At 39.7% G+C, this 19,356-nt stretch overlaps 1 protein-coding gene and 1 long non-coding RNA gene across 4 annotated transcripts in view; one reads left to right on the top strand and one right to left on the bottom strand.

Annotated features, from left to right (window-relative positions):
* LOC120553486 overlaps nt 1–997 on the top strand; it is a 10,329-nt gene extending 9,332 nt beyond the window's left edge. The window contains exon 3 of the long non-coding RNA XR_005638171.1: nt 614–997. This is a non-coding gene — a long non-coding RNA (uncharacterized LOC120553486). The remainder of the gene's footprint in view (nt 1–613) is intronic.
* LOC120553484 (ninjurin-2-like) overlaps nt 1–13,629 on the bottom strand; it is a 28,284-nt gene extending 14,655 nt beyond the window's left edge. For 2 of the 3 annotated variants that reach the window (XM_039791943.1, XM_039791945.1), the window contains exon 1: nt 13,365–13,629. In XM_039791943.1, the coding sequence (XP_039647877.1) occupies nt 13,365–13,460 (96 nt within the window). In that variant the 5' untranslated portion in view covers nt 13,461–13,629. The remainder of the gene's footprint in view (nt 1–13,364) is intronic. The other variant, XM_039791944.1, reaches the window with a different exon arrangement.
* Between the last annotated feature and the right edge of the window lie 5,727 nt (nt 13,630–19,356).

The following is a 19,356-nucleotide window of genomic DNA, read 5'->3' as shown; positions in this document are numbered from 1 at the left end:
GAGAAGGTTTTGATCATATGTTGTGGGAACTGTTCTATCTTCACCCTTTTTCCAACTACTTCTATCTCAAACTGAAAAAAATAAATGTGGCATTTGAGTGAAAACACCGACAAACAGCTGGAAATTGAAATGTCCATGACTCACATGCATGGAGAAGAAATTGCTGTGTTATCCTACAATTCACATCTACAATAACACACCACTCAGTGTGGGTGGCATACTGATTAATGGTTAGGTAGGAGAACAAAACTCAATGAAGCATCAAAAAAAAAAATCAAGATATGAGTCATATAAGCCTTAGAGTAGAGTAACAACTGCTGTGATTACACAACATGTGCAATTATAATTCATTGACCCAAAATTCAGTGGGTCACAATTGGATCTTGATTTACAGTCACATTAGAGTGCCTGTATCCAAAACAAACAACAGGGAGGGACATACATATTGTATACTGTAAGTAGCTGTACAGTACTGTTCGTGTGGCTTTGTTTTGGAGTTGTGCCTCAGGGGCTGAGGTGTGGTGTGTGAACAGGTGTAATGAAAAGAAAGCAATGATGGAGGAGTGACATTTTAACTTGTTTTCTCAGTCGTGTCAATTCTTTTCTCCCACAGATGAGCCGAAGTCTGTTTGGAGTTTAAAACCCCCCACTGGGCACACAAGCTTTCATGCCTTGGCCATGTGTGGCATCCCAGGACATTCCACCCAGCGGCTTCCTGGCTTTTTAATGGCTCGGCCTTCATCACCATCCACAACACACACTTCCTTCCTCTGTGTTTGTGTGTGCACGAGGGCATTCCTGCTTCCCGACTTCCACGAATGCTGCTGTTTTGTGCCAAAGCTGCATCCCAAAATGTGAGACATTTAAAGAAACAGACAGATCTAGACACTGCCTGGGGTTAAAAATATGGATACACTGTGGAAAAATGTAATCTCTGTGTATTATCAACAGATGAATTCTACCAGAGAATGTGTGACTGTGAGTTTGGGAGGAATTTGCCACTTAGGGGCATTATATCAAAATTGTTTATCTTTAAAGGTCTTTTATGAGTCACGAAGGGACAACAAGGCAGATAATAAACACCCAACAACAAACTGCATGTTTGCAGAGTGAAATACATTTCCAGTAATGCATATTTTTTTAACCTTGTTTACTATTTTTAAATCTAATAATGGAAGTCCTTCAAACCATATGTACCATATACCATAGGTCGCCTGTTCCTACTCTCTAATACAGGGGTCTCCAACAAGTAGCTTGCAAGCAGGTTTCCAGTAGCTCGCCAATAGGTTGACAAAATGAGACACAAAATTATGTCGATATTAAAAGTGAGGTGAAATAGTCATGAACCTTGATGTGAAGTGAAGAGTTTTCACAAGCTTTGGGTATTGCATTTTCATACGTGTACAAACAGTAGCTTCATTCAGTTAATTTGTGTTATGTAAATAAATGTATGCGAGGTGATGCAAGTAGCTCTTGGCCACTTTAATTTTTTTAATGTAGCCCTCAGATGAAAAAAGGTTGGCGACCCCTGCTCTAATACAACCCATAGCAGCGTTTCATAAATTAGCACCAATCTTTTAAACTGACCTTTGTCGATCTGAAATGAAGACAGATTCAGCAACTGCATGGCCTATTTCTCGCTTAAAATGTTTTCAGAAACACATTTCGATGAACTATTTTAGTGAAATAGGAGATTTTACTCTGAACAAGCCGCCATGACAGTCTGTCTTTGAATTTCTGGAGAATACAGACCCACGTGACGGGTTCGTCCAATCAGCTGCCAGTTTTTATTTTTGGGCGACAATACAGATTAGCGCCACCTGCTGTTATAGAGACGTATTACGTCTCGTCGCTTTGGTGTGTTCCAAGGCACTTTTTTGACCAACTTGGGGAGAATGATCAGCCCAACTGCCTTAAGTGCCGAGGGTTGACTGTCTGGTCAGTGTGTCTCGACCTTTATACTTTCTTCCTGCTTTGCTCCCGTAACAATTACTACGGCCACTAGAGGGGGCCACCTAACAATAAACGTAAATAAGGGTCGTAATTGCTGCTTGTGAAAACGACCTATGGGCAATCCAATGTGACTGTAAACGACTTTTTGGGTCATTTTTTGGGGGAGGAAAGTTTTGTGGTAGATAGACTCTGGACGAGTCTGAAAAAGCCTGAGAGAATTATGCCGACTGAAAGCAACCTCAGTTTGGGCTAGGAGACTCCAAACCTGCATCACAAACTGGAGCTGTGGAGTTTGAAATTCTCCGTTCCAGTAAACTATTTTGCATGCATAAATGGAACAGTGTTTGTTAGCAAATAGACATTTAAAGTTACTAACACAGCCTCATTGTTAAAACTCAGTTAATATTGCTGTGGCAATGTGGTAATGATCAACATGGATCTAAGACCTCTCTGATCAAAGCTACTTCAACAGCCCCTCGTGTAATTTTAGATAACCACAAGACTGTGATGTACTTCTACTGTTGGAAATTAAAGTGTTTAATGGTCATAATGGAAGTTTTCCACTCAGACAAACCTCTGAACATTCAGCGCCACGTCTGCTCTCTGCTTTCACAAATATAGAGTACTGTAGCTGCACATCCTCAGTCAGTGTAAATAAACAAATTAAAATCAATTTATCTTCAAGTTTCTTTGCTGTCAGGCAGTTACGGTAACAGTAATACGCATCATATATTTAACAAAGGGTAGACAGTTGGATTTGTCCTCTGGGGACCATAGATGTCTACGCAGAATCTCATGGCAATTCATCCAAGAGTCTGAGATATTTCACTCTGGACAAAAGTAGTGGACCGCTAGCATTGCTAAAAAAACACGTGTTGTTTTCAGGCAAAAAATAGAATACAGTTTTATATTCTATTTTTATTAGTTTATAGATGAAATCTATAAAAATCTATCTACTATTTCTATTATTCTGTTTATTTTATACAATTTTTTTTTTATTTTTGTACACATTTTATGTCGTGTCCCATCATGCGAAAGTTTCAAAATACAACATGTGAGATTAGAGCTACATGCTTGTTAAAGAAGTAGCCAAAGCATATTGTTTTGGTGAGTATAAAATGGAGATGCAACTAACTGCTAATTAGCAACTTCATAGCCAACATTTTATTTTAAATGCCGTCCAATTTTCTGTCCAAAAAGCCAACATTTACCCTGCCTAATAAAGTATGTCTTCTTCTTCTTCTTCTTCTTCTTCTTCTTCTTCTTCTTCTTCTTCTTCTTCTTCTTCTTCTTCTTCTTCTTGTCTTCGTCTTCTTTTAAAAACAAAAACATGGATGACAATTTTTACAAGTAATTGTAGAATAACTGCAAAATGTGTGTGTGTAAGTGTTTCACATTAATTAAACACTAATGAAAATAGGAAGTTTATTCCCTTAAAACTTGGTCGATGCCTTCGTGGTATTACACAGAGGACAATTAATAACAGAGCCTTTGTTTCACTTTTAGCGTGATCTCATTGTGTTCAAATCAACAATAGTCCCATGAGCAGCGCGGCCACCGGGGGACATCAGCGACGGAGACTGGATGAGGTAACACAGAACCTCACCCACCTCCCACACTCGTTCTTCCCCTCCATCGCTCCAGCTCTCCCTTGAACACATTTCAAATCACAAATGACCTCACACAGCTACATCATTCTATTGCATTCACTAACATACAACGGTTATATGCTTATACACAAAGCTTGAAGTCATGCTGTTATGTTCTGTTATTCCTCATGCACGCTTAACAGGCATACAGGCACACACTCGCTTGGCAGCCACATACGCAACATATTTACAAGTTCACAAACATATACTGTACATATGTCAACTGGACAGTTTAGACAGGCATGCGCACGTAAACCCACATGCGAGATTGACCAGAAACATAAACGTACAGGATCTTTCCCACGCACACACTTTGTCTTATCCGATGACCTAACGCTCATGCTGGATGAAGGTAAAACATAGATAGAGTGAGGCCTGTATTCACCTTTAAATTCACATAAAGAAACACATACTCCATACTGGCCAGCTGCCCTGCTGCATAGCAACACATTTTAACAACAAACACAAGAGGTCAGATTCTGTGTGAGTGTGTGTGTGTGTGTGTGTGTGCGCAGTATTTTCCCCCTGATTTCTACATGCCAAGTTACCTCTTTCTCTTCTCTTCCCCCTCTCTTTCTTTGTTTTCTATCAATTCACGCTCCTTTGCTCTCTCGTTTGACGTCTATCTTAAAGGAACAGTTTACAACATTTTGGATTGTTTGTTCTCTTTCCAAGGATTAAATAAGAAGATTGATATCAACGTTGCATCTATGCAATCTTACAGTAACGTGCAGTACACATACTTCATGCGTTATACACGTAGACTGTATATACAAGGTTATACCCCCACCACAACCACTCTCTACCAAGTCTCTAAAGCATTGTATATGTTAAAAACATTGTAAATGTTTATGTATATTTCTATGTGTATGCTTTTCCACAGATGTGTGGCTGTGTCTCTATGTGTGTTTGGCTGTGATCCAAGCACAGGACACGGTACAGTAGATCTCTATGACTTACAGATTTAAAGGTGGAGTGCATGGCGCCTCAAATCGATAAGCTACACACAATTGTCTGAAAATAAAAACATCTTTATAAATTCTAAGAAAAACTATTTAACAGCTACATATGTTTTTTTTATGAGCAGGGTGTGTAAACAAAGCTACATGGAAATGCTGTGAAAGGACTGACACACAGTCAGGTGTGGTGTGCATTTTTGATTTATGCGTATGTGTGTGAATTATAGTTTATTATTTGAGTTGTGTTATCCCAGCGGGGGAGCCTTGGCACCAGAACGGGGGTTTCCTGTTCCTTCTTGGAAAATACGACTGGAACAAGTGGATGAGGAACAAAAGTGTGAGACAACACTGTTATCCAAAAGCTGCAGCTAGTGATTTATTTCATGGGTAATACAGTAATAAACTCAAGTTTTTAAGATGATCGTTTAGTTAGTTTGACAAATAATATCTTGAGGAAATATATCATGCAAAGTCTTTCACTGAAAATAACATTTAAGGAGATGTTGGTGTCAAGATTTTAAATCCTGCTCAAGTGGAAGTAAAGAAGCAGACTTGTGTCTATGATGAGAATACTTGTGCTTTATATCTGCTGTGTTTCACAATAATTGTGGGTTTGTAAAAGAGAGAGAGTAGGAGGCGGTGTGTGTGTGTGTGTGTGTGTGTGTGTGTGTGTGTGTGTGTGTGTGTGTGTGTGTGTGTGTGTGTGTGTGTGTGTGTGTGTGTGTGTGTGTGTGTGTGTGTGTGTGTGTGTGTGTGTGATAATCTAATTGTTTATATCTGGTGGGATCTGAAGTTTCGTCTGGTATCACTCATGGTTTCATGTGGGCCAATCTGTGGGCCCATACCTATAGACATAGAAATTGCAGAGTGGCTGCCTCCAACTAGAAATCGTACTATCAATGAAAGAACACCGCTGAGCAGAAAATTACACAGTAACACCACTGCTGAGAGTTTGCAGGTACAAAGCCATACGGGATAAAACGATCTCTTAAAAATGTATATAAAAAAGTGAGGCAGAGTGAGAGCATGATTTCGTCGATCAATGTTACATAAACGTTTGAATAAAACAAGGGCTTTAACAACATCCATAAATCCTTTATTTCTGTCTCACGCACACAAACATAGAATAGATGGTGATCGGCAGCATCAATCTGGCCCTGCGGGCAAATAAGTAACAGCTGTTTCTCTCTGCCATGGCCGGCATTTTGGTGCGTCACACTACACCACGCAATTTTAGCAGCTGTCAAAAGCCGTGGCATCAACTTCCTTCATCTCTCTCTCTCACATGCACACAAACAAACAAACCCCCGGCAGAACTATCTAAAGGAGGGGTGGTGTGGCAGGCTTATTAGGCTGCTTATCTAGCATACTCTATGTGATGCCACTGCTGACACTGAAGATGCCATTAGGCCAGGTTCTCTATATTAAACAGCTTTATCTGTCTGGCTCAGAGGTATGTTGGTGTGTGTGTGTGTGTGTGTGTGTCTGATAATCTAATTGTTTATATCTGGTGGGATCTGAAGTTTCGTCTGGTATCACTCATCATGGCTCTTTTGCACATGTGTAAAACCTTCTAAAAATCTTTTCACGTTTCTGCACACACGCAAACAAACGGCAGCGATTAGGGCTCTATTCCCATAAAGCTGTTTCAGATTCAAACCGAGTCGGCTGTCATTTCCCCCCCAAAAATGAAAAGAAAACACACACTCCTCTCCCCAGACCAGATAGAGGAAAAGAGGAACAGTGCGAAATGCAAAGAGGAATGTGTTAATAAAGAAATAAGAGAGAAGAAGATGAATGTATGAGGAAGAAAGAGAGACATAATTGGAAAATGAATAAAGAAAGAAAGCTAGTAAGTATGATAAATAACACACACACACACACACACACACACACACGTTTTGGCCTTTTTTGGCTTTATCAACCTTATACAACTGTAAATATATATTTTCAAAAGTAGATAGTAAAAGTACACTTGAAAAAGCTTTCAACACAGTCAGTTTCTCAGAAACCCATCTTAAATGATTGTGCTTGGCTATCATGTTAAGAAGCCAGTATGTCTGATGCCAGTAAGCAAGTAGAGCTGATTACACAATTCACAGTGCTGACAGTGACATATGTTCCTGTTTCTGTTTCTGTTATTATGAGACGACTGCAGGAGTAACAACAACAATGAAATGAGGACTAGGTCAGGAATCCAAATATGTTATCGGATGTTTTATTTGGTGTAGGTGTCGAATGCTGCCTTTCTCCCTTTTCATTAGGCCCTGTTTCGAAATTAGCTATGTTTTGTGTCTGCTTAATCCTTGATTTCAGTATAATGTTTCAGTTTATTTGATAAATTACAATTCAATGTGTATAAAATGACTGGCCTAGATCAGCTGGAGAGTACATACAGGTTCGCCTGATTAGGTCCTTTCAGTAGGGAGGGGCTATACGCCTAAGGTGTAGAAGAATAGGTTAGATAGTTCTGCAGTAAATTACAGTTCTGTAATATCTGGGGTGTTGTGTGAAAAAATTTGATCTTTTAATCCTGTTTTAGTTTTGCAGGAAAACAATCGATCAGAATATTGAGGTTCATTTCTCAGCTTTAAAAATTGTAGTTAAACAAAACAATTTCAGCTCAAGGTCCACTTACAGGCTTCTTCCTGAGCTTTAAAAAACATCACATAGTCTTAATCAGGTCGAAAGCTCCACAACAACTACCAACAATCTACAGGAATAAACTTGCATGCTTTCTTACCAAGAAGTCCTAAAAGTGCTATGACATCGAAATACCTACAGAGCTCAACAGATCCATCTCCATGACAACTGAGGAAACTCCATATGCTAAAGAAGACGGGTGACAGTAAGTCTGTTAACAAGTCACTTGGGACAGACTTGAGACATATTGTGATGCCAAGTGTTGCAGTCAATCACAACTGAGCACAATCTGGATATTAGGTACAGTACAATACACTCACTCAGTATATATTCTGTTTCTGTTTAAATGTTCAAAGACAGACAGACAGACAGACAGATACACACACACACACACACACACACACACACACAGCCTGAAACATATAATTTCGACTTACAAAGTTATAAATATTATATTACACACATATTACACAACAAAACAACATTTAAAGATCATTTAAAGATGAGGCCCAGTTTGGTCTCGGGTGAAAGTTCCCAGAATCACACTCACACACACACACACACACACACACACACACACACACACACACACACACACACACACACACACACACACACACACACACACACACACACACACACACTTTCTCGTACTTCACACCCACACTCAGAATGTGGCATTTGCCATGTAGGGGCCAAGAAGGGGTTACACACACACACACACACACACACACACACACACACACACACACACACACACACACACACACACACACACGTAATTTCAAAGAGAGGCAGCAATGTATTCTGGGACGTGAGAGAAGTGGGAAGGAGATGAGAGGGACCGTGGTCATGAAGGGACACACAGCACCAGACATTAAAGCAGACGGAAGAAAACTTTTTTAGTAAACAAGTTGTTATTCAAAGGAAAGATTCAGGAGGAACAACACCTGAGAATACGTTTTTTTTTATTATCTTGATCATCTATTAATATGATTCTTATTGTTGGCATGATTGAAAACACATTAGTATAAGAAAAGTTACCCCAAATCATTTGTATCGCTGTGATATTTTATATTTTTCTTATTGTCAACAAATCCAGTATCAACCAACAACCAACAATGAATTGATCCTGTTAATAAGTATCGTCGTGCATTCAAATCTTGATATAGTTTATTTGTCTGCACCAAAGAACTCCATTGTTGTCCAAAAAACAATTTTTGCACTGGGTGGTATATTCCTTCATCACCATGAACATGGGCACTGCAGAATATTTTGAGACGATCAAACAAACTGTCCTGCTGCTGTAAATACTTAGAAGCTAACAAAGCTAACCCTCTTTACTCCCGTTTGAGTAACATTTGCTAAAAACTACAATGCCCAGCTGTTTGGGTAAATTTTTTTCTTTAAAATGAAAGTATACATTTGTGAGAATAAAGATTTACATCTTCAGTAGGATGAAGAGGCTTGGGGCAGAGTCGCCGGCCTCATCCTTCAAAGGTAACCCACACTACATCTTATGGAGGAAAAGCATTACTTCACTGACCCTCTATAGGTTAATTGAACTTCTGACCACACCCGTGATCTCAGCTGGGTGTGGTCAGACACAGTGGTGTGGTCTGTAGTACTTGTGACCACAGCCAGCTGTGATCTAGTACAGTGTGTGAAAAGAACATCACTAGTTGGCAGCCAAGCAATATTATTTGCCTGGGTGCAGTTATTCTTTAACAGGTGCTTCATTTTGCAAGCAAAACACAATAAATGGTGACCACTTACACCAGATGATGGCCTCTATTGTTTGCTTTTAAACTATTTCACTGTATTGATTGTTAGAAGGACGCTTAAAGCTTTTGTACACAAACAAATTTTACAGATTTGTGGTGCTCTTATCTTTTAAAGTGCCATTTTAGCCATGAAGGGACCGCCTTCTTCTGAGAGTTTGACCGTTCTCTGTCTTGGTAACATGGCATGCTTGGAGAGGCTGTGATTCCTATTAACTCGGTATCAGCGCTCCACGCCCTGTTGCTGTGCTCTATACATAGAAAGTGGCATAGAGGTGTAAAGCCTCCACACCATAGAAATAGATTTATCATGGCAGCTTCACATAGGGCCTAGCTTGAAAACCTCATAAATCCAATTTTAGCAAATAACATGCTTTCCTTTGGACTTGATTTGAAGCTATGCTGAGTGCGTTATGTCCGGATGTTGAGATAGATGTCATGAACTCAGAAAACCCATTCAAAATCAAGAAGATCAAGTAGAAATCCACCAGCATCAAACTGTATTTAAAGTCCTATGTGACATACAAGGGTTTCATCTCACAGCAGATTATGTAAAGCCAGCTCATAACCCAAAAGGATTTAAAGGGTAAATCCAGATTGTTTTAGTCAAGTTAATTTTATAAATAATATCTCTTATAGACAAAACAATACAATACATCCAAGGTGCATTATGAGTACTGACCCATGGCACAAATAAACACACCATATCAAGGTTTTTATTGGTTTGTTGAATGATACCAATGACTCACCATACCAACTATCAGATTTCTGGGTGTGAAAACTGGAACACTGGAGTATTCAGCCATTTAATTACAACAACAAAATAACAAATGTCATTCAGATCCAGACTTTATACTTGATTACATCACAAATTTGAATTTTTGCACAGTGGATTTTAGAGAGTTGTTCATGTTTACTAATATTCTTGGACTGTCTTAAGCCTAGTCCATTCATGCACAGATATATATATATATATATATATATATATATATATATATATATATATATATATATATATATATATATATATATATATATTTTCATATTTTTTATTTTTTCCTACAGGTTTTGGTCTTTCATCCACAAACAAACACCATTAAGGTAATTGAAAACTGAACTTTTTGAAAATTCTGGCAAGGATTTAGACTTTTATAAATGCTGTTTGTGTGTTGTCGCATAGACAGGGAAAACAGAGTTTTTGGCTAGTATCGTCAGAGTGTGCGCTGTTATCTCCTTTGTGAGGCGTCACAAATGAGCCGACATTTCTTGCAATGGCAGACTAGGCCAAAATAGTGATGGTAACAGGCTTGCTATCAGACCTTTTTACATGTTTACACATAAATGTACAGTTCCATTGTATTGTGGAACAGAGGCATCAGAATGTGCTACAGAGGTTTACTGCTACATAATCCAACATGGCCACGACACTGGCCCTGCCACCAAAGTCACCGGTCTTGGACGAGACCATCAGACTTCTAGTTGGTGGGTAACAGCTTTTTTTTCAGGCTTCTGATTGGCCAACATTTTCTTTGCACGACTGGGGTTATATCGCTGCCTCTAGGCTTAGCATGCTCTTGACAACGCTTCAATTGTATTTTTGTGTTTTCATGTGAATGAAGATTTTTCTAAACAGTGCATGTGTGGATGGGATTTTTTTTGAGAATGAAAGAAGGAAAAAAAACCTTGTGTCAAAAGAACCTGTCTACATGTGGATAGGACTTAGACCGTAGAATAACATGTATGGATTTTGGAATTGGATGTAGTGCCCCTTTAAAGACTTTTCATATGTATCACCAGTGGCTTTATATAGGCAGTGGTGGCCTAAAGGTTAAAGAAGCGAGCTTGTGACCGGGAGGTTTCCTCTCAGTGAACCTTCCCTGAATAAATAAAGGTTAAAAAGCATATGCATATATATATATATATATATATTACTAGTGACAACAGTGCAATGCCAGTGGCAGGTTTCAGATTGTAAGGGAAACCACATCTAATTATATAGCTGCTCTGACACTGCCAATGGCTCTTACTCTTAAAATATACTGCAACCCTCACACCTGCATAATGTAGTGATGATAGCATCAATCATGCACATACAAACCACCGGAAATGACATACCGGATGTGTATCATGCTGAGAGAGCAATTTTTTAAACACATCCTGTATGCACATGCACACACATACACTCATTTCCACTTTTCTCTCTTCACATCTGCCAACATATGATTAAGTAACCAGGGTTGAAATGAATAGTTGTGGTGAGGACTTGGCATCTGTGAACGTTAGCATTTACATTCTGAGCCACATGATATGATCATTACTGCCACAGCTAGTGGCTGATGATGGCCAAATGGTGCCATACGCTCACAGTTTATCTGTGATGAAGGACGCTATAGGCCTCTGCTATAGTGGTCTTTACCATCATTCGCAATCCATATTAGTCATTTTAATTCTTGCTAATTGCAGCTAAAACATACAGCAGCTACTGTAATAGCTTTCTGTGGTTACAGTTATCACTGTGACAAGTTATCCCAGACATTACAGATAAACTTTTTTTTCAAAAAATGGTAATATTGTTCTCATTGATATGAAAGTGTGACTCATCAAACAACAAGAGGGAGATTCAGGGATTTAAAGTGTATGTGTGTGTGTGTGTGTGTGTGTGTGTGTGTGTGTGTGTGTGTGTGTGTGTGTGTGTGTGTGTGTGTGTGTGTGTTTAGTGAATGAACAGAACCAGCATTCATGAGAGGTAAATTTGGACATGGTTAGCAAGCAGCAAACCTATTTTGTTGCTACATAAATTCATACTGCTGCTGCTGCTGTAGTTGTCATCCTGCTCACAGGAAGTGAAATTGCAGATATGGGATTTTTTTCCTGAGTAGCATTGCTATCAGGTAAAATGTACAGCTTAACTGAAAGTTGACTTTTTGACTGCACCTTTGTTAGTGAGTTTTCTTGGGATATTTGTATTATTATTATTGATGTACAACAAGCAAAAAAGCCCCCTAATACCTGCCACACGATCTCCAAATAATCAAATCTAAATTGTTACAGTGACACAATAATCAAGCCTTTGTCATTCAAAAAGCTTGTTAGAAATGATCTAAAATAAGAATAAGATTCCAGACACATTTGCAATATTCACATAACATTAAAAAGTAGATTTAGGGTGGAAAATCTATTGTTAGTTACTGAAGAAATTACTTTGCAAATTGTATTTTCTTCTTGACAAACAGTAGCAATACTGAATGAACAACATTTTAATTTCAACCACAACTCTTTAAAATACAATTTATATAATTTAGTGTGAATGGCGCTGAAGCACTATGTGACTTGTACCTATGCACATGCCACTCAGCTACAGCTACACCTTTTCTACCACATCCGTCACTGTCTCACTCATACACACCCCCCCCCCTCCCCCAAACACAAAACAAACACACACACACACACACACACACACACACACACACACACACACACACACACACACACACACACACACACAGAGCTTCTCTTGAGTAATAGCACTTTGTTCACTGGAGACTGTGTAGCTAAATATACCAGTAACTGATAGCCTGCTGGTTGATGTGCAGAAAAACTGCTGGCCCTGACACTGATTCAGAAGATGAATCGCAACAGACACCAGGAAGGGTGTGTGTGTGTGTGTGTATGTGTGTTAGGGACGCTGTCTGCATATCTATAAGTGTAGTGAATGATGAGTCAGAGGATTATTTGAAGAAAGTGCAACACTGTTGTAAACAATGCGAAACAAAACAAAACTAAAAAAAACGACAAAATGTGATACTTTTAAAAAAAATATTAGAAAATGCCTTAAAAATTAATATGTTGAAGAAGAAAAAAAGCATCTTCTCAAAAAAAAATAATATATTTGGTCCCAAACCCTACCTTGACCCCTTTTTTCTTGGCATCAGTAAGTACCTGCTCTGTTGACCCGCAGCGCATTAGAGGACTTTATTAGCCTTTGCACCCAGGCTCTAATTGATATTTGATGGATGTTGCAATCGTAACTTGGTCTCAGAATAGAGTATGGACACTCAGCCAAACCCAGAGAGCCAAACAGCAACCCCTCTGATCCTCAGCTCTCACTATGGCAGGACATACCACAGCTCTGTGGCAAAGCTAAGACAGGAGCAGTGATTCAGAATCATAGATAGACCAGGACTGAGAGCGAAGGGAAGAAACAGAAAGGAAGAGAGGGAGAGGTAGGAGAGGCCATTGCTAAACAGACAGAAAGATGCATCTATATAACAACTTCTTTCACATTTTTTCTTTCTATGTCTGTCCCCTTTGTCTCTAGCTGTCTCTTCCCCAGTCTTTCGCTCTTTTTCACACACTTTTCTCCCTCTCTGTGCACTAACCTGCAGAGGGCCGCTGGCTGGCATGGTGGATCTCAGCGACGTCAGGTCGATGTCTCGGCCCTGCTCCCCTCTCTCTGTCTTCCCGAGTCCCTGCATAATAAGGCCCGAAGTGAGCAAGCAACCAAGCACACACACACTCGAGTGTTACCCCACAGCGATGAAAATGCTGATGCAAGGATGGCAGTGGTCTTTATGAAAGGAAATGTCCCTGGACGCCAGGCACCAAGCACCAGGCAAGGCAAGAGAGGACAGCCGAGGGACAAACAAACGGCTTATTCACCCCATTGTGGTCTCCCTCCCTTCTCTCTCTCTCTCTCTCTCACACACACACACACACACACACACAAACTTTCCACTCTTTCAGCCTCTATTCTCCATCCATATACCAAATCTAGGTTGTAAAAATGCTGGAACACCAAATGAACCATTGTCCTGAAAACCAGGCAAATCTATCTATCTATCTATCTATCTATCTATCTATCTATCTATCTATCTATCTATCTATCTATCTATCTATCTATCTATCTATCTATCTATCTATCTATTTTAATGACCAAACCATGCACACTAAGTTGGGTCTATTACTGTAGGGCTTGTTTGCTCAACCAAAACATTCTGCTGTATTTCTGTTAAGTTAACTGAGGTCAGAAGTCTTCTCGTAAAAGCACTGAGGCTCCACTGTTAGGGGTTTACAGCTCTCTTAACCAGGGAACCGTTATTTGTAACAGGAAGAATGTCTTATCTCGTCTTTCTCGGTTTAATGTAAAAGAAGTGTAGACTGACTGTAAGTTTCATTTTTCATCAGTGTTTAAAATGAACAGGACACAATAGCCGGCAGTGTGGGACTAGAATTAAAATTAAAATTGTTTATTAGATTATGAGGGTGAATGGCCTTTTGTAAAACTGAGGAGACGTGCAGTTGTTGACTTTGTAGAGAGAAAGACAGGAAAAGGGAGGGAGAGACAGACGACAAACAGACAGACACCCTTCAAACCCAGAAGTTTCTTCTCAGCATGAGTGGAACATACAGGAACTTAAAAAAAGGTTGTAGTGGACACAAAAATAAAACATCCGACAGATCACACATGACACACATACAGAAAGTTAAAAGAATAAAGCATGTCTTTTCTTCTCTCTCTCTCTCTCTCTCGTTCAAATATGCACACATACACATTGTCCTAAGGGAAATGGTGGTTGTCAACAGGTATTAAAAAAACTGCTGCTGCATTGGCAGGAATTTCTTTAGATTAAGTGTACCTGAAGAGAACACACAACACACACACACACACACACACACACACACACACACACACACACACACACACACACACACACACACACACACACACACACACACACACACACAGAGCCTGAAACATATATACTATAGTTTGGATGTGCAAAGCAAACATTACATTGATTCCAAGTTAATCCCTAAATGAGATGGTAAAAACAAACCGTCCTGCCCACAGAATTTCATTCCTAGAAACTAAGAGTTTAAATCCTCATGGTTAAATCTTTGGTTCTAAGAAGAAGAATAACTGCTATGTAGACAATAGTTTGAGCTATGATAAACAGCTTTACTCTCGCTCCTAGAGAATTATAGGATGAGGTTTCTGACAGCTAAGGTTGCCCGTGTACACATCTGTTAACTAAATGTCTCTAAGTAAAGCCTTCAGGAGCTTTGTGATGCTTCTGCTCTTGATGTAGCAATTTTGCTTGACTGTAAACACAGCTGTGAGGTGTTGCGAAACACTAACAAAACCTGCAACACTGGCTTTATGTTTCAGTGTCCTCTTTCATGAATGAATGGGAAAAAAACGTCATACTTATGTATGGAGGTTATTAGTAGCATACTCTCCATGCAAGCAGATTTCAGTTGGGATTTGCCCGTGGTCATTTGAATCTATTAAAATAAATGTTTGTGAATGTGAAAGTGAGACATCACATATGACAGAAAAGCTGCTGGGGAAAGATGTGTGAAATAATAGGTTTTATGTACAGTAATAAGTGGATACTTCGAAGTGTGCAAAAGGCTTAAATAATCATGTGCTGCTTTAAATACACTTACACAACAACTTCAGGCATGGCACTAATAATGAGGGATTAATGTATTATGAACTTTGGTGGGAAAGCAATAGCATTTCAGAAAACTATTAGCTGGCTTTTTGAGATATGTATAAGTTGCAAACATGAATATTTCTTTAATTAAGCAGTTTAAGATGCAGTGTGCACAACATTAGCAAGCAAAGAGTAAAAGTGTAGAAGTGGAATAAACCGTGTATTTACCTGCTCTAACGTAAAAAACAATCGTTAGCATGTCAGGCAAACTAGCGTACTACCTACAGTTGTGCAGTAACTGAGCATTACTTCCAAGGCCAAGGAGCATATCTAATAGGGCTGGGACAAAATGCTTTTGTCCCGATTTGATTCTTTCACGATACACGGGTGGCAGTTCAATTTGTTTTGCGATTCTAGAGGTAATGCGATTTGACAGTATTGAGTACTGCAATTTTCTTTTCCTTCTTTAACAAAAATAAAAGTTAAATAGTACACTTCTAGAGACAATATATCATGAGACATGTCGAAAAACTAGTTTTCTAAAAAGAATGCACATCACATGTCAGTCAGTCAATTGGACATTTATTTCATTTGTATAGAAGTACATAACATGTATTTTCTGCATTTTCTGCTTTCGGACTGTTTTGCTGGAAATGGATATGATGTAATTGCTGTCAGCTGTATCATACAAACAGAGGGGTAAAGATCTGATTTTAAAAATCGTCGGGTAAAAAAATCACGATACATACCTGAATTGATTTTTTTCCCCACCCCTAATATCTAACAAGATTATTTGTTGACTCCAGCATCCCCAGCCAAACTCTAGCCAAGATAGGGTTAGGTTTGCTATCACATCAGTTATTTCTTAACATAAAAAGGCTTTTTTCTTGTACTGTAACATTAAAAGTGAAAATATACTGTTTCAAAATGGTGAGGAAATTGGTGAGGATGCTAACTTTCAACTTCAGCTGTAGCATCTATCTTTAGCTGTAGCATGATGTCATGTAGCCATAAGAAGCACGTTTAAGACTCTTGTTTTACAGGCTTCCCCTTTAAGAATACAGTAGGTCAGCTGAAAACTAATAGTTTTAAATAGTTAGACAGCATTTTTATCCAAATCATGTCGCTAATGTTAGCATAATTAGTTAGCTACAGCTAATAAAATCTGCCAGAAGGCAGTTGCCATTTCTTCCAGCCATTGTTTAGAAAATTACAAAGTATTTTTTTGAGATTTAAAATCAGCTGTGGTTACATGTGACACTGTGTAACGATACTGACTGGGACATATGCAATCCCCTGTCTTTGTCATTCAGTCTCTGTTGTATTCTTATTCTTGGTCACTCTCTCTTTCTCTCTCTCTCTCTCTCTCTCTCTCTCTCTCTCTCAAACGCACACACCTGCACGCACGCATGCACACACACACACACACACAGTCCTTAACAGTTGAGTACCAGGCTGCGCTGACCTCTCGCTTTCTACCTTTGTCTGCCATGCACACATGCACATACAAGCACACATTAACCAGACAGTAGGCTACCAGTCTCTCATTCTGACAATAATAAAAGGGCCTTTATGCTCCAAGAATTTTCATCATCGTGATGTAAACACACACACACACACACACACACACACACACACACACACACACACAATACACACACACAGACTCAACAGGTAACCCACTTCAAAGTTAACAGAGCGACTTTGCAAATTTAAGCTTCTGATACCAGCTGATAACATTATCGGACCAAACCCCCACATTCCGATGCCTGCACACAAACTCACAGATATGAAAACATATTATCACGAACACATTCTCATGCAAACATACACAACTGAAGGAGCAGGGTACCGTGGGATGAGGGTATTTCTAACAGCACTGATCAAGGTGCAAGTTTGTATCACTGACAGGTGTGCAGGTGTACGTGTGCTTTTATGTAGTTCACCTGCTAAATGGGTCAACAATAGTCTGGTCCTACCAGACTCTCGTACATTTCATTTGTACAGAGAGTCTGGCCACTCTCCATTGACAAGTGTTAACTTCCTTGAAGGCGGGTACTCTGTTGAAGTTTAAAACTATTGGATCTGCCCAGAGCTGGATGTGCCATAACCAATTGCTAACGTTTGGTCGTGACGTATGTCATGCGCATGTGCAACAAGAGGGGAGACCGATAACAACTATCAGCTTATGTTTAACATTAGCATCGCTAGCGTTAGCGTTAGCCTTAGCCAACTTCTTCACCACTAACGGAGCAAGCTGGAAAATCAAACTTTTCCCAAACCCCGTGGGGAGGAGGGCCAGGACATCATGGCCAAATATTGTTCTTGCTCGGGCTTTAAATTTCCCTTGACATGGTGCTCTTTGGATGCATTTATATAGACCTTAGTGGTCCCCTAATACTGTATCTGAAGTCTCTTTCCCATAATTCAGCCTTGGTGCAGAATTACAGCCACTAGAGCCAGTCCCACAATGAGCTTTCCTTAGTATGTGCCATTTCTGTGTCTGTAGCTATTGAGGAGGAGAGGGGGGAGGGGGGGGCAAGGTGGGTGGAGAGTGGGGGTGTTCCCTTGTCCAGCTGCCACTTTGCTCGTTTGAAAGCCATGATGTCTCTCTCTCTCTTATGGGCGGGCCAAATTCTCTGGGCGGGCAAAGCAGAGAAAGGGGAGGTAACCTTGCTCCTTATGACCTCATTCCAGATCGGCCCATCTGAGCTTTCATTTTCTCAAAGGCAGAGCAGGATACCCAGGGCTCAGTTTACACCTATCACCATTTCTAGCCACTGGGGGACCATAGGCAGGCTGGGGGAACTCATATTAATGTTAAAAAACCTCAAAAAGTGAAGTTTTCATGCCATGGGACCTTTAACTTCTGGATATTCGGCAGCGTTGCCACAACAGACCGAATGGCTTCGCTCACATCTTTCTAGCGCACGACCTCAACGTCATCGTTCACAGCCACTCCCTCTGTTCGCTGATTGGACTGCCAAATATTTGGCCGGAGAAAACCCAAGAATATACCGCAAACCCAGACGGAGTACTGAAGGAAAATGAAAATTGAGCGGAAGTACGTAGGAGGGCGGAGCCAGGCTAGGTCAACAATTGATTCTTACCAATTTCAGTGTATGTCTGCCCTGGACCCCTGCTGCACCCATTAAACTATTTTATAAAAATGAGGACTGTAGTTGCACCAATTTATGGAGATTGGATGTTTCTGAAGGTGCTGTAAAGAAAAATGAAAATGATTCAGTCGCTGCAGGAGGGCTTTGATAAAAAGAAAAGGTTGGCAAAACACTCAGGCGGTGAGGGAGACAGACTGCAAACAAATGCAATCATACATGCACACAGACATGCACATGCTTTCCATCAAGAAATAAAAAGCTTTTTTTTTTAATATGTTACATTTAATGAAACTGCTTTTGTTGTACTCAAATGACTCAAAGTTCAGCATTCAGCACAGACCAGGCCTGAATGTTTTCTTGTGGCTTTAAAATGATTACTTACCAGGAATACATCAGTAATTTTTTCCTGGGAAACAGGAAATTTGATTTTAAAGCATAACTGCAGATAATCAAAAAATGGTGTGTACTTTAATTTTTTTCTTGTCATTCTCACACACTCATTACATTGTACAGCAATATTACCCACCTGTTGAATGCCTCTGTGCAATCTAATTTTGGAGATGGAGACTCTGGTTAAGCCACTTGTTGACCCACCTGCAAATTCTATCTTCCATTTACAGATTTTGCACTCTGCACATTTATTCTAACAAGATTTAGCTGCAAGCTGCCATTTTAGCATGAACAGTAATTAGAGGAAACAGCTGCTGACTGAAAACTGTAGCCTATTTTATTACCCTAATAACTACTTTTTAAAGCCATACAGTATGGTTTGGACAATGTGGCTTTGTATTAGTGCAAAATGCGCGCGCGCA

This window comes from Perca fluviatilis, chromosome 23 (assembly GCF_010015445.1).
Source record: "Perca fluviatilis chromosome 23, GENO_Pfluv_1.0, whole genome shotgun sequence".
NCBI lineage: Eukaryota > Metazoa > Chordata > Actinopteri > Perciformes > Percidae > Perca > Perca fluviatilis.
The sequence above is the reverse complement of the archived record's forward strand: the minus strand, read 5'-3'. Positions and strand labels throughout refer to the sequence as shown.